The 14,071-nt window shown below is 43.5% G+C and overlaps 1 protein-coding gene across 2 annotated transcripts; it reads left to right on the top strand.

The window, feature by feature from the left end:
- The first annotated feature begins 1,112 nt into the window (after positions 1 to 1,112).
- LOC103708418 (auxin response factor 18) lies at positions 1,113 to 6,899 on the top strand. Of its 2 annotated transcripts, XR_003385945.2 has the most exons (7): positions 1,113 to 1,849; positions 2,093 to 2,142; positions 2,274 to 3,436; positions 4,914 to 5,830; positions 5,928 to 5,997; positions 6,411 to 6,476; positions 6,753 to 6,899. XR_003385945.2 is itself a non-coding variant. In XM_008793332.4 (6 exons), exons 3-6 carry the CDS (start codon positions 2,300 to 2,302, stop codon positions 6,769 to 6,771), a joined length of 2,139 nt encoding a protein of 712 aa, XP_008791554.1. In that variant the 5' UTR covers positions 1,115 to 1,849; positions 2,093 to 2,142; positions 2,274 to 2,299; the 3' UTR covers positions 6,772 to 6,899. The 2 variants fall into 2 exon arrangements, 1 of the variants encoding a protein (XP_008791554.1); XM_008793332.4 differs by lacking the exon at positions 5,928 to 5,997 and having other exon boundaries at positions 1,115 to 1,849.
- Positions 6,900 to 14,071: the final 7,172 nt, after the last annotated feature.

Here is a 14,071-nt window from a genome sequence, read left to right as displayed (position 1 = left end):
TCATCTAGCCGTGTATTGCATGCTAATAAATACCATGTTTTGAAAACTGTGTATCAATTTATTTAGAAGTATATATTGGCTTGCTAGATATTAATTTACTTAGTATATATCACTTAATTATGTAGTATATATAAAAAAAACACATTCTAGAAACGAGAAAGAAAGATGATGGCGTGCGCGATTTTTTTTTATTTTTTTTAAATCAAGGGATTAACAACTCGGTTGGTAGAAGGAGTTCTTGACTTTTAGATTTTGAGCATTAGCTAAAATACGGTAAAATAGAGCGGACGTTTCATATTTTCTTCCTGCACGCATGGTTTTTGTTCCATGCTAGTGTTCGTGTCATGTGACTAGACGATGACTTCTGCCATTGGAAAAAAACACTAAACGATGACTGTTTTATGTCCATATATGCAACGGAATTCTAGAAAACCGTCATAAATATAATGAATGAGAGCATCATAGCGTCATTGTGATGACTCGCGCGACGACTGTTCATTGGGAGCCTTCTGCTGTCAAAGAGGCCATGCTACTGGCGGGGGCATGTCCGTGATCAAACGGCGAGACGGCAAATCAGTGGCATTCCTGTAAATGAGCGGAAGAGCAAGGGCAGGCAGAGGAACGAATCACGGATCTGGTGCTGGGTTCGCGAGGAATTGGCCATGTCGCCGCGTCGAGAATCCCGTCGCCCGACCAAAAGATCGGGGGGAAACCACGAGGCCGGTCAGATCGCCGCTCTTTTCGTAACCCACCTTAACCTTCGATCTAACCCCAGTACAGTTTATCGCGAAAGAAACGCCCGTTTATGGCTACACGTGTAGCCTCCGTGACATATTCTCTGTTTTGCAACGCGTAGCCGATCCTCCACGCATTCTCGCACCGCCACTACTGCAGATCAAAGTCATGTGAATATTTTTTATTTATTTTTGCCAATTTCAACGTTTTTTAATTTTTAATGGGTCGGGTCGGGTTTGGACAGTTTTGGGTCTCGTTTCGGATCAGGTTCGAGTTGGGCTCCGACTATCCGACCCGCTAGCCCCCCCGAGCTTTACGGCTTCATCTTTTTATGATAATAATTATTATTATTATTTTCTGGGCAAAGGAAATAAAAATGTGGTGCGATGGAGAGTGAGGTGCTATAAGAGATCCGAGAAGAGGTGAGAGAGAGGGGAAGGAGGGGGAGAGGAACAGCGTGAAGGGAGTCCCCTCTTTGGCCCTCTTTGCTCGTTTGCTCTATTTGCTATTTTGCTGTTTGGGGGAATCTCGCTACCACCTGAGAATGATGCGATTTCCTCTGAATCTGTGCTGGAGTTCTTAGGATCTGAGGGTGAAAGGGATCAGAAGGGGAAACATTCTACCTTGGTGAGGATTCTCTGCCGAATATGGAGTCTCTGCTGCGATTTGGGTTTGGGGATTGGAGTTGGAGATGGGAAGAAGCGAAATGGTGAGCATTTGCTGACAAAGTCGGGTTCTTTTAGGGGGGGTGAAATGGGATTTTGGAAGATGGTATTGCGTTGTTCTGGACTTGTGGTTTTGTAGTCAGAAGCCTGTAGTTTCTGCCGCTCTTGTCCTCGCGCTGTGGAGTGGGTTTCTAGGGTTTGGGAGTATTAGGGCTTCTGTTGAGGAGTTGATAGAGGTTTGGAGTTTCGTCAGGGAGGTATAGGTTTCTTTCATTCGGCTTAGGGTTTCATAGTGTTGACGAAGGCGAGCTGGGTTTGGGCTTTGAGGTCATCGTGAAGGGAGTTCCTAGAAAAAGCTTGGACACGGAGTGAGATTTCTCGTATGCTCTGAACTTAATTGGTATTTCTTTGGTTCATTCTCCGGTAGCAGTGCTTCTACTCGAAGAAAGGTAAGTGATTGGTTTGATTCGTTAATTTCTTCCCTTATTTTGAAAAATTGGGTTTTCTTCCCTCTATTTCGTCGGCAACTCTCTCTCTCTCTCTCTCTCTCTCTCTCTCTCTCTCTCTCTCTCTCTCTCTCTCTCTTTGTTTGGAGGTGGCGGGCGTGGCGACTTTTATAGTTGTAGATGTCTTCTAGATCATGCTTTAAAACTCATTTTGCGTTCTCATTTGCTTTTATTCGTTGTCATCAGGAATTTGGGAAAGAAAGAAGGAAGTTACGATGGATTTGCTCTGTTAAAAGGTGAGAGTTGTTTTTTTTTTCCTCTCTCTCTCTCTGCTGGATTTGATCTTTTATAGAGTCAAGCGAAGTGGATCTTACTTCTTGCCCGATTTTATATCCAAAACTAAAAGAAATCATTATTTCATTCGCAGCATTCGCCTGAAAAACTAGTTGGACCATGATCACATTCAGCAGCGAACCCGTCAAAGAATCGATGAAGGACTCCGACAAGTGCTTGGACTCCCAGCTCTGGCACGCATGCGCCGGCGGGATGGTTCAGATGCCGGCGGTGAACTCGAAGGTGTATTACTTCCCCCAGGGCCACGCAGAGCACGCCCAAGGCATCGTGGACTTCGGGAGCTCCCCCCGTGTCCCGGCGCTCCTCCTCTGCCGGGTGACTGCTGTGAAATTCATGGCAGATCCAGAGACCGACGAGGTCTTTGCCAAGATCCGGATGATTCCAGTTCGGTCGGACGAGCCGGACTATGGCGACGATGATGGAATGGGCCTCGGTGGCAACGGGGCTGATGTGCAAGAAAAGCCTGCTTCTTTTGCCAAGACACTGACCCAGTCGGATGCCAACAATGGCGGGGGCTTCTCTGTTCCTCGCTACTGTGCCGAGACCATCTTCCCACGGTTGGACTACTCGGCCGACCCTCCAGTCCAGACTGTTCTCGCCAAGGATGTGCATGGCGAGGTCTGGAAGTTCAGGCATATATACAGAGGGACTCCTCGCCGGCACTTGCTTACCACCGGGTGGAGCACTTTTGTGAACCAGAAGAAGCTTGTTGCTGGGGATTCGATTGTGTTCCTGAGAACAGAGAATGGGGATCTTTGTGTGGGGATCAGACGGGCCAAAAGAGGGGTTGGCGGGGGGCATGAGTCCCCGTCTGGGTGGAATCCTCCCACTGGAAACTGTTTCTCAGCCTATGGGGGTTTATCTGTCTTCCTGAGGGAAGAAGAAAATAAGTTGATGAGAAGCAATGGAAGTGGCGGTATCTTGAATTCTGGTGGGACTATTATGAGGGGAAGGGGTCGAGTGAGGGCCGAATCCGTTATCGACGCTGCAAATCTTGCAGCTAATGGCAAGCCTTTTGAGGTAATTTACTACCCAAGAGCCAGTACGCCTGAGTTCTGTGTGAAAGCTGCAGCTGTTAGAGTAGCGATGCGGATCCAGTGGTGTCCTGGGATGAGATTTAAGATGGCTTTTGAAACTGAGGATTCCTCGAGGATTAGCTGGTTCATGGGAACTATATCTTCTGTTCAGGTTGCAGATCCGATAAGATGGCCTAATTCACCTTGGAGACTTCTTCAGGTATGCTTTCTATGCAGCATCCATGGACTGTGGGCTTTATTGTGCTTTCTATTATTTTGTGTTATTTATGTAGTAATTCCTTTTTCTGAGTATTATTTGGCCTCGATATTATACGCAATCTCTTTTTAACTTTAATTTTGTTTTGGATCAGCAAATTTTGTTGTCATGCTTTATCGAAAACAAAAATTGTTGGTATGACCCTGCAGTGGCGGGAGCCTCATGCACAAGGGTGCCTTTTTTTTTGGAAAGAAGAAACCTTATGTTTTGGGTGTCAATCTAGTTCTTTTTCCCCTTCCATTACCATGTTCATTTTTCTTGTGATTTCTTGCTTCTTTCATATAGAGTTTTACTGATGAACTATTCAATAGAGAAACAGCTTTAGTGTGAACATTCATGGGGATCATTTTTGTAGCCTGCATGTGTTCTTACTTGCCTAACATGAGCTGAAAGGAAACTTTTTCCACGATCATCTATGTTCTTTTTTCTACCTGCACTAAAGTTTTATCTATGAAATCTGATGTATGCTTTTGTGTATTGTTGGTTCTCATGCAGATGTACTATATTTTGCTTTAATTTTGCCTTTCCACCTACAATGAGACACTGCCTGGAGATTTTGCTTCTGGAACTTGCATTGTGCTTGCCACTTGTGCTATCTATCTTTTGTAAAAAAAGCCTACTTTCTTCAATGATTGATTGATATGATTGATTCCTCTGGAATCATGCATCAACAACGGTCTTACCTGCCAAATTAGAATATCTAATCATATGACTGCTGCTATTTTCAAAAAAATGGATTCTTATGAATATTCATATAGCATATCTTGTTTTGTATCAACTTTATAATTGAAGACCTTGCTTAGGCTTTTGTGCCTGCTTTTGGGTGAGAACATTGTATATCAAAAGATATAAACAAAGTATTTACAGGGCAATCTGGTGGAAGCCTGGCATGATTTGCTTTCATATGTTGTAAGTGACTGCTTGTACGTAATGATTTCAAGATAAGAGAGTGCTTTTGTTGGCAACTAACTCTTAATAATCTGTTTTATGCAAAGGTAAAGTGTGTGTGTGATACCATTGTTCCATTATATGTGAACCTTACGAATTATGTAGCTTAATCACATACCAACTGTTTCATGTAGGCAAAATAGATGAGAGATTTTTCAAGCCCCTCTAATTTAATCAACATTTTTTACTGAATTTTAATATGATATTTGACATGCTGATGATACCTGTACAGCTATACAAAAGATAATTTAAATTTTAGACATGAATAACTTAATGGCTTGTATTTGACAGAGATGCTTTCTTCGAAACCTTTTCAAATATTTTCATGTTTTACTTTTTTGGTGCACTCTACAAATGTCTCTCTTGCTTGGCAACATCAACACCTCTGAAACTTTGTATTTTTTCCATTTTCATTTATGTCTCTAGTTCATTGCTAGATGGTAACCTTCCCTTGAAATGGTTTTGCTTGCAGGTGACATGGGATGAACCAGACTTATTACAGAATGTGAAACATGTGAGCCCGTGGCTTGTTGAACTGGTTTCTAACATGCCAGCTATCCATTTAACACCCTTCTCCCCACCACGGAAGAAGCTTCGCGTCCCCCAGCACTCTGATTTTCCCATTGATGGCCAATTTCCAACTCCGGTGTTTCCAGGAAACCCCCTTGGGCCCGGCAGCAGCCCGTTGTGCTTCTTTCCAGACAGCACTCCTGCAGGCATACAGGGAGCCAGGCATGCTCAATTTGGTATATCTCTATCAGATCTCCACCTTAACAAACTGCAGTCGGGTCTGTTCCATGCTGGGCTTCAAAGGCTTGATCAAGCCACTCCACCCTCTAGAATCTCCACAGGACTTCTCATTGGCAATCCTGCCATTCATGACAATGTATCTTGTTTGCTAACTGTGGGCAATCCTTCTCAGAGCACAAAGAAACTATGCAATGGAAAGACACCTCAGTTAGTGCTCTTTGGACAGCCAATACTCACTGAACAGCAGATATCTTTGAGCAATTCTGGGGACATAATCTCCCCTGGAGTTACTGGAAACAGTTCATCAGATGGGAATCCTGAAAAGACCACAAACATGTCAGATGGTTCTGGCTCTTCAGTTCATCAAAATGGGCTTGCAGAGAATTCGTCATGTGAAGGATTTCCATGGTACAGGGATCGCCGAGCATCCGAGCTTGGTCTGGAGACTGGACATTGCAAGGTATTCATGGAATCAGAGGATGTAGGTCGCACCCTGGACCTTTCTGTCCTTGGTTCATACGAAGAGCTGTATGGGAGGCTAGCTGACATGTTTGGGATTGATAAATCAGAAATGATGAGCCATGTGCTTTACCGAGATGCAGCAGGTGCAGTTAAGCAAACTGGAGGTGAACCCTTCAGGTGAGGATTACAATCAGAGTTTTAAACATATGAAATTTCTAGAGCCAGCCTCTCTAGCTGACAGAAATATATAGTAACTGGTTTTGCGAGCTTTCAGGATCCTATAGGAGCTTGCATTCCTCCTTTCGTAGCATTTTCGTTTCTTCCTGTTACTTTCATCTCTTCTGGTGAGCTTGCATTCTCAATTGTAGTTAGGCCTCAGGTAATTGGGAAAACATGATGTTTTTTAGATAACTGCATCTCTGCTATTAGATTCAGTTGTGAATTGACATTATTCATCTTATTCTGTCTGTCAAGCCTTGAAATTAAGAGAAGCAAATTCATATGAAAGCCAGTCTGCTTCCTGTACTAGAGCTCGTAGGCATATCTGAACTTGATGAATCACGTTTGCTATGCGTATGATAGTTGAAATATATCCTACATTTCGGGATGTTATGTTGCTATATGTGATTGTGGGATGCTTTCCACTACATCGTCTCTCTTTTATTCATTCGTTTGACTAAATTGGGCTTGTATTGAAAGCTTTGGAGCATCTGAGAAGTTCATTTAACTTTCTGATAGATTGTTTTTACCATTGCAGCGAGTTCACCAAGACAGCACGGAGGCTGACGATATTAACGGATTCGGGCAGCGACAACATAGGAAGGTAGGAAGGCTCTCTCATGGAATTGTACAGTTGAATGAGCAAGTGTTAAGTGCCATCTTCATGGACCCTTTTTGTTTTTGAATACTTGGTCAAGTTCCCAGAGGCAGTTCTTTGTGTTATTTCAATTCCCAAAATGGGGTTTGGATCTAGACTTGGTATCTACCATCTTATTAGATTAGTGGGAGAATTCGTCTTATCTTTTGTTCCTGGAAATTGCCCCGGCAGCCATCTATGTCATTAGCCCTTTCAAAGTCTTTTTTTTTTCCTATTTGACAGGAATGCAGTTGTTTCATGAATGCGCGTATGGCGTTACTGGAAGCCTTCGCAGAAATTGTTCCATATGTTCATATGACTGGTCAATAAGCGCTTGATCCTATTTAGTAAGAAAATGGATGTAATCAATTACGTTTTTTTTTGTTTCCAGGAACGCTTGCCTGAATGGTTGGGCACAGGGCTTTATGCTTATGTTCATGGTTTAGAAAGTTAAAAATTGTTGATGCAAGTTAGGCGGCTGCTGCTTTTTTTTTTTTTTTTTTTTTGGGATATTTACTGCATCATTCAATGCAACAACTCCACGTGGCAGCTTTGCTCCTCCCCCTAGTGTAAACCGGTATCCCGTGGTGGACGAACATGTAGGTCTCCTGCCCTGGTGCCGTGTCAGCCGATCCGGCACTTGGTCCTGTTTGGGTCCCATGACATCTATTCACATCTTTAGTGCCTTGCTAATATCTTGTCCTTTCCAAAGGCTGCATTCGTAAGAGCTCCGTGCTGCCCTTTTGACGTCTCGCCTTTCCCAGTTGCCGCTCCTTTTGCTGATTTTGGTCGCGGTGGATCCTCTTTTATCCCGTCTTCGCCTATGCAAACTTCTATAGAGTAATCTTATTGTACTGATCGAGAGGATCGAGAGGAAGTTCTGCTCCGGAGTGAAGTGATTGATGGATTTGATCTCGAGTATCTTATTGCACAATGGACGGCTAGATGTTTGCAGTTGAACGAAGTTGGCCTCTCATAAAAGTAGTTCAATTTACACGCAAAGCGTGCGCTTCACTTGCCTAAGGTCGGATTCTTTGGTGTTTTCAGACGTAGGCGTTCGTCGTTGTGCCGAGTGGTATTATCTTTTTGCCGCTGTCTGAGTCCGTGAGGATTTGGAGCTTTTATTTTATTTTAGAGGAGCAGAAGATGCGAGCTCCTGTTTCGTCCATAAAAGATAAATCAATCGAGATTTTTTAATCTTTCGTGCTTTTTCACCTAACCTAATCTAATTTATATCGAGATTGATGTACCCATGGGCCATGGCACGGAAGCTTATCTTTTTTTAATATATCTTTCGTGGTTTTGCACCTAACCTAATCTAATTTATACCTTGGACGGAAGGTAAAGATCCCATTCCCTGGAGTGTAAATTCTATGTACGATGCGATGGTTCAGCGAACTACATGTCAGTCTCTCTCTCTAGAAATCAAGTCATTAATGGACTGCTTTTTGATCCACGACCGGTTGGTCTCATGATATCACTTCCCAGACTCTTTTGATTGCTCTTATTTCTCCATCAACCGACGGCTCCGGACGTGCAGCTTCGTATTCATTATTCGACACGATGTTCCACGTAACTCTTCATATGTCCCCCTTCCTTTTGGGTGTGCGTACAATTATGGTTCTTTTATTACTTCAGCAAGTAAGTCAAAAAAAAAACAAAAGAAAGAAAGAAGAAGGAGAAGCAGAAGAAGCCAAAGTGCTGTCCATCCGTCGCATTCAAAAGGTAGGTGTCGCCCACCGAAGCATTGTCGATTTGTCGGTAACAATCATCTCGGTGCTCGCCGTACCCACGTCCATTAATTTCGACCGGACACAATTTAAATGCTCCTTGCAGCTGCATCATCGATCAAGTCTTGCAAAGGATCCATCTTGGTTCTTTCGTTGGTCGGCCAATAATATATATATAATATTTCAGCGTGGGGCATAGGGCTTCCGTCCATCAAGTGAACGAGCTTGTCCTTTAACGCAGCTGTTGGTCATTTCAGCTGGCTCTTATCCGGACTCATTACGATAAAATAGTAAGTTATTACGATAATATGTAGTGAAAGACAGCAATGGCACAATTTGCCCGTGATTCATTGTTTATCCGATTAAAGAAAATTTTACCGATGTAGTATAGCAAACCAATCAACAAAAGCTTGCTACAGAGTTGTTTAAGTTTCGAACTCTGCTTCAATTGGCAAAGGCTCGGTTCACAGTCGCATGTAGTTTTTTTTATGTGCGCGATATGCGAGCAATTTGTATGAGTGTGATGCTCGAATGAGATATGCAGACTATTACCAAAAGGGCTACCTAGCGTGCCCTTACTCGACGACAAGTGTTGACCCTCACCTCACCTATATAATGTACACCCATGAAAATCCTCAAGTAAGTTTTTTCGGCTCCATTACTATGCTTCCACTTTGCTATTTTCAAACCTCTGTTGTTTTTTTTAGATCAGTAACTGACTTAGACATTAGAGAGTTTCTACCAGACACCCTCCGACCAGTGGATTTTCATATTTTTGTAATTTCAGATCGAGTTCGGTGCAGGAGCTCGCTGTCCGAGCTCCACCATCATTATCTAGCTCTTCTATTTAAGCTCAGAGATCGGCAGCTAGTTTGGGTCGATCTTGCCAACTCGAACAAATGACCCGTCGATTTTTACCAGCCACTCAGCTTGCTCGGGCGACGAGATTGGGTCAGATTTAGCGGCCACACGCAGCATAAAGTTTCAGTTTAAAATACTATTTTGTACCATACAATGATTATTGATGTGGAGGATATTGATCTTGAATTTGCTTGAAGTGCAGAACTTCGATATAGATCGAAATGAACCAGGAAGAGGATGCCACGCGCTTTCAAAGAAACCATTGGAGGATGCTTAATGCTTATTTATCACATGACCACGATCAGTGCAACAGTTTTGCTAGTTGGACCATAACTGCACGACGATTATTGCCTTTAACATGATGAGTCGTTGCTATGCAGTTATTAGCTGATACACCGTTGTTATTCTGCAAGAATTACAGGCAGAGCCATTACCGCGCGGTTATTACACCTGCCATTGATTTCGGAAATGGACATTGAGCTCGTCTTTTTTATCGAGAGAAATGGAAATCCTTGAGTAAGTCAATCTTCTTCACCTCTATATTCTTTAGAAATTTTCTCTCTCTCACTCTCTTCTGTTCTTCTAAAATTCGACTAGCTTAAGCATCGGAGAAACTCTTACTGAAAAATTTACAGCAAGTGGACTTTATTTCAAGCCGAGCCATCGCCCTAAAAACGGTGTCGAATGCAGCTCCATCTCATTTAGCCCGCCTAGAAGATCTCCCACCTCGGAACTCCACAGGGCTCAAATTAATTTCGGGACACCATTGACCCAGTTGATCTCGATTTTAGAACCACAATTATTATGAATAGCGGTTGGATAAACATTATTATTTAAATTTATTTTATTAATGTATAAAGCAAGAGACTCCTAAATTATAATAGTTTTCCATCTCACCACCAGGTAGAAGAAAAATAATTAAAGCAAAAGGATGAATAACCATCCCAAGTAAGCGCATATAAACCGCACCCAAGCGTGCAGTAGACTCGTGGTGCAGAAAAGTCCGCGCCTCCGAGGCGCAAGCGTGGGCATATGTCTCTTTACTGGGATTACTAAACTAACCAAAGTACGAGAGAGAGAGGGGATTAAATGGATAATAATTTTCTAGAGCGAGGAGGAATTTAGAGCGGTCAGCGCGGGGCAGCCTGGGGTCGGCTGCCGGTCGCGCGTGTCGAGATGATGAGATGCGGAAGTGGAGGGGGAGCCCCACGTGCGTGTGGGGACATGTTAGCCGTTGCTGCGCCGTCTCGTGGACCGCACCGGCTTGTTGGTGACCGGGACACCGCAACCCCCGGTAAAAAAGGAACTCCGTGACCGAGACACCGCAACCCCCGGTAAAAAGGAACCGATCAATTTCTCCTTGGCTTTCTTGGCTGGTCCTGGAGGCCTACTTGCATCATTATTGATTGAATCTAGATTACTCCCCAGTAGGCTAATAAAAAAGTTTGCGCGCACTTTGGTTTGGTTTTTATACTTTTTCTATTGTACTCTAAAATGCTTGTCCTAGCATTCCAATATACGTGGATAAGTTTTTCAAAATAATCATCGCAACCTCACCCACAAATATCTAAATATGCCAGGGCAAATTCTTATGCCGTATACCGCCAAAGAAAACAGAAATGATAAATTGTTATAGGCTTAAAAAAAAAAAAAAAAAAGCCTCTTATGGAATTACAAATGTCATCTGCATTTTCAATTGCTACAATATTAATCTTGCATTTTGCATCTTGTTGCAATAAGCTCTATACTCTCCACCTAATTCCGATCATAGCTCGACGAAAATGCCTATGTATCAGCCACGTGGAGGTAGTTTTATGATTTTTTTTTTTTTTTGAGGAAGAAGAAGAGCAGAGAATTTGACATGGACTCAATTGAGTTCAGTTGCCAAAATACCTGCCAAGATCGCCAAGTCAATAAAGCCGCGGAGCATCTCCACCAAAGTGCTATTCCCATCTATGGCGGCCGCCTTCGGTAAAACCTTATTAGGGAGATTCCGTGAGCCTTCTTCACAGAGAAAGGGAATCAAGCTGAGGACCCCCTCTTGCTCCTCCTCTATCCACGGAATGGCCTCGAGAAATCGGATGCAGGCTCAGGCACAATTGGCGAAGAAGAGCTCCTCAGGAGCAACTCCTGGGTGTGGGCAATGGACCAGATTGCACTAGCAAAGTTGAGGGTGTGGAGGAGGCAGAAAACGATAATGTGGGTGTCAAACGAGCAGCCGCATCGATCATCAAGGAAAGATCTTGACAGAAAGTTGTGAGATTCCATCTCTTGCAAGACTAGGAGACTACTATCGATCAGAGAGCAAGGCGATAAAGTAGCGAGAGTGTTGGAAGGCCACCAGCGGTAGTGCCTAAGTTACCGAGGATGAAGATGGGGTAGAGGAGGGGCGACAGCAGGGAAGGGGAGGGCTTCTATTAAGGTTCTATCAACGAAATCGTATTAGATTTCATTTGTCTCAAAGAGAGAGAGAGAGAGAGAGAGAGAGAGAGAGTTTACATCAGACAACTACCTCTACAAAGCTAACATGTAGGCATATCCGGCGAGCCATAATCGAAATTGGATGGAATGTGCTCCACATTGCAGTAATGTACAAAATGCAGGATTGATATTGCAACAATTCGAAATATTGGAAAGTATTTGCAATTTCATATAAAACATAAAGTGGTAATTTTTTTAGCTATTCTTATACCTAAAAGAATGAAAAAAAAAGACCTCTATATTAATTGTTAAGTTTGATATTTCAAATTTAATTGAATCATGCTGCATGAGACTTAGTCTAATTAATAGAAGATAGATGGATTGATATAGATGATTCAGTCCAAAACTTAATATCTTAAGTTTTAAAGTTGAATTAGATTCTAACTTGTATATCAAGATCAATCTTAGTTGGACTCAAGCTTACCATTTCACTCCCACCAGTGGGACTAGAGTTGATAGCTGACAGTCTTGGACAACTCTCGATGTTATAAAAATATATAACACAATTTGTAGCTGTTACAGGGGAACTTAGCCACCATGCCCCACGTGACCGGCACGCGCGCCCAGGAAGACTACGGCAGCCCCTTGATCCAGCAATCCGACCCCGAGTCGGACATCTTCGGTTCCGCAGCCTGACCCCGAGTCGGCTGCCCCTTGATCCAGCAATCCGACCCCGAGTCGGACATCTTCGGCTCCGCAGCCCGACCCCGAGTCGGCTGCCCCTTGATCCAGCAATCCGACCCCGAGTCGGACATCTTCGTCTCCGCAGCCCGACCCCGAGTCGGACATCTCTCGACAACGACAGGCTATTCCCCAGAGGCACGCCGCAGCCTCCTGCTCCACTACTCCCTGCAACGGTTGTATCTGGCGCTGCTCCACGATCCCCTGTAACAGCCGTACAAGGCGAAGCTCCACTACGCCCTGTCATGGCCGTACCCAGCGCTGCCCCACGACGCCCTGTAACGGCCGTGTCAGTGGCAGCTCCATCGTGCCCCACGATGACGAACCCCCCTGAAAGACCCCCCAGCCTGGTATATATGCGGCTGGGAGGAGGAGGGAGGGTAAGCAAGAACTTCCAGAGCATTCTCTTACTTGCTACTATTATCTCTCCTTCTCCTCCAATCTCCTCTGATTTGATCGTCGGAGGGCCCCCACTACCCCAGTGGTGGTGCGAGACTTGCTTGCAGGTTTCCCGGTGGAAGGTGGAGCGCAATCAACACCAACCAAGGCAACTCAAACGGAACCCCGTTCACACCGCTGTGCCAATCGTTCTCGGTTTGGACCACCAGTAACAGTAGCTATTGCAAAAAAGGGTACTATTCCGATTGATAAGTAGTTTTGGTGGCCACGATATGCCAAGCGATGCAACACTATCTAACGTAAAGCAGGTGTTTGGCTTAAGTATAGGCTCAGACATGGTCCTCGGAAGAATGGACTCAAGTGTGATAAAATATGGCTTGAGCCTAAGCTTTTAAGTTAAATAGATTAAGATTGATACAGATAATTGGACCAAACTCAATAACAAGCTTGTAAAATACTAATCTACTATAGTGAGAGCAATTCCCTACATGGTATGCTAGACAATGCAGCACCATATGGAATCAAGCATTGGATTGGGTGTGACCCGGATATAATTCTTGAAAGAGTGGACTTGAGTACCTTGAAACATGACTTTTGGAGAGCATGAATCTTATAAGCTGAATAAACTAAAGATGGACATACCCGGTGCCATATTGTCTACTTAGTGGTACTGGATTTTGCAGAGCAAAATGTTGAGAATAAGCATAAGCTCAAGCATGGTTTTTGAAATAGCCTATTGGACATGTAACTTTGTTTTTTTTTTTTTTTTTGATTCCTAAAGGTTCATCCTCTTACATTGAATGTATTGAGATTGACAGATGATTCATAAGGGTTTGGATTGTATCATTTTCATGGAAAAATTATTGATCTTCTTTTATAATACCGATCATCGGATCGCATTTAATATAGATCTCAAAGCAGTTCGGACTTTTTATTTCAGCTGCTCCAACGGTGGATATAGCTCATTTCCGGTTCATAAAAGCGTTCGGTATCTTCCGAACCACTGAGAATTTTGGAGATTAAACAATCGAGTGGGCAACATAATAAATGTTCTCGAAAAAACCTTACCACCCTCCCGAGAAGTGGAGTGGCGAGAAGGACTCCTTGTTTTCAGCACCCATTAGACTATAATCTTTTGTTCAAGCTGACAAGACATGAAATAGTTTTTCAAAGGGAAAGTATTTTGTGCATCCCCAGCAATTACTCCGATCAGGCAAGGCATGTGGCGTCGCTGCTGTCCGGTTCCTCTCGATCCGCTTTTTGGGGCTTTGACTCGCTCCGGCCCGCAAAAATAGCCCACCACCTCATTCTTTTCTTTCTTCTTTTTTTTTTTTTTTATTCTTTTTCTTAAAACAGCGGCCCACATTAGACGGTCATGAATATGACCAATAAGATCAAAAAGCAAAAAAT

The sequence above is a fragment of the Phoenix dactylifera genome, chromosome 2 (genome assembly GCF_009389715.1).
Source record: "Phoenix dactylifera cultivar Barhee BC4 chromosome 2, palm_55x_up_171113_PBpolish2nd_filt_p, whole genome shotgun sequence".
Lineage (NCBI taxonomy): Eukaryota > Viridiplantae > Streptophyta > Magnoliopsida > Arecales > Arecaceae > Phoenix > Phoenix dactylifera.
This window is presented reverse-complemented; position numbering and strand designations above follow the sequence as displayed.

Bases quoted from the DNA above. Each gene is read 5' to 3' on its own strand.
- LOC103708418 (XM_008793332.4), top strand. From the start codon at position 2,300: ATGATCACATTCAGCAGCGAACCCGTCAAAGAATCGATGAAGGACTCC. The intron at 3,437-4,913 runs GTATGCTTTCTA...TTTTGCTTGCAG, and splicing joins CACCTTGGAGACTTCTTCAG to GTGACATGGGATGAACCAGA. The intron at 5,831-6,410 runs GTGAGGATTACA...TTACCATTGCAG, and splicing joins ACTGGAGGTGAACCCTTCAG to CGAGTTCACCAAGACAGCAC.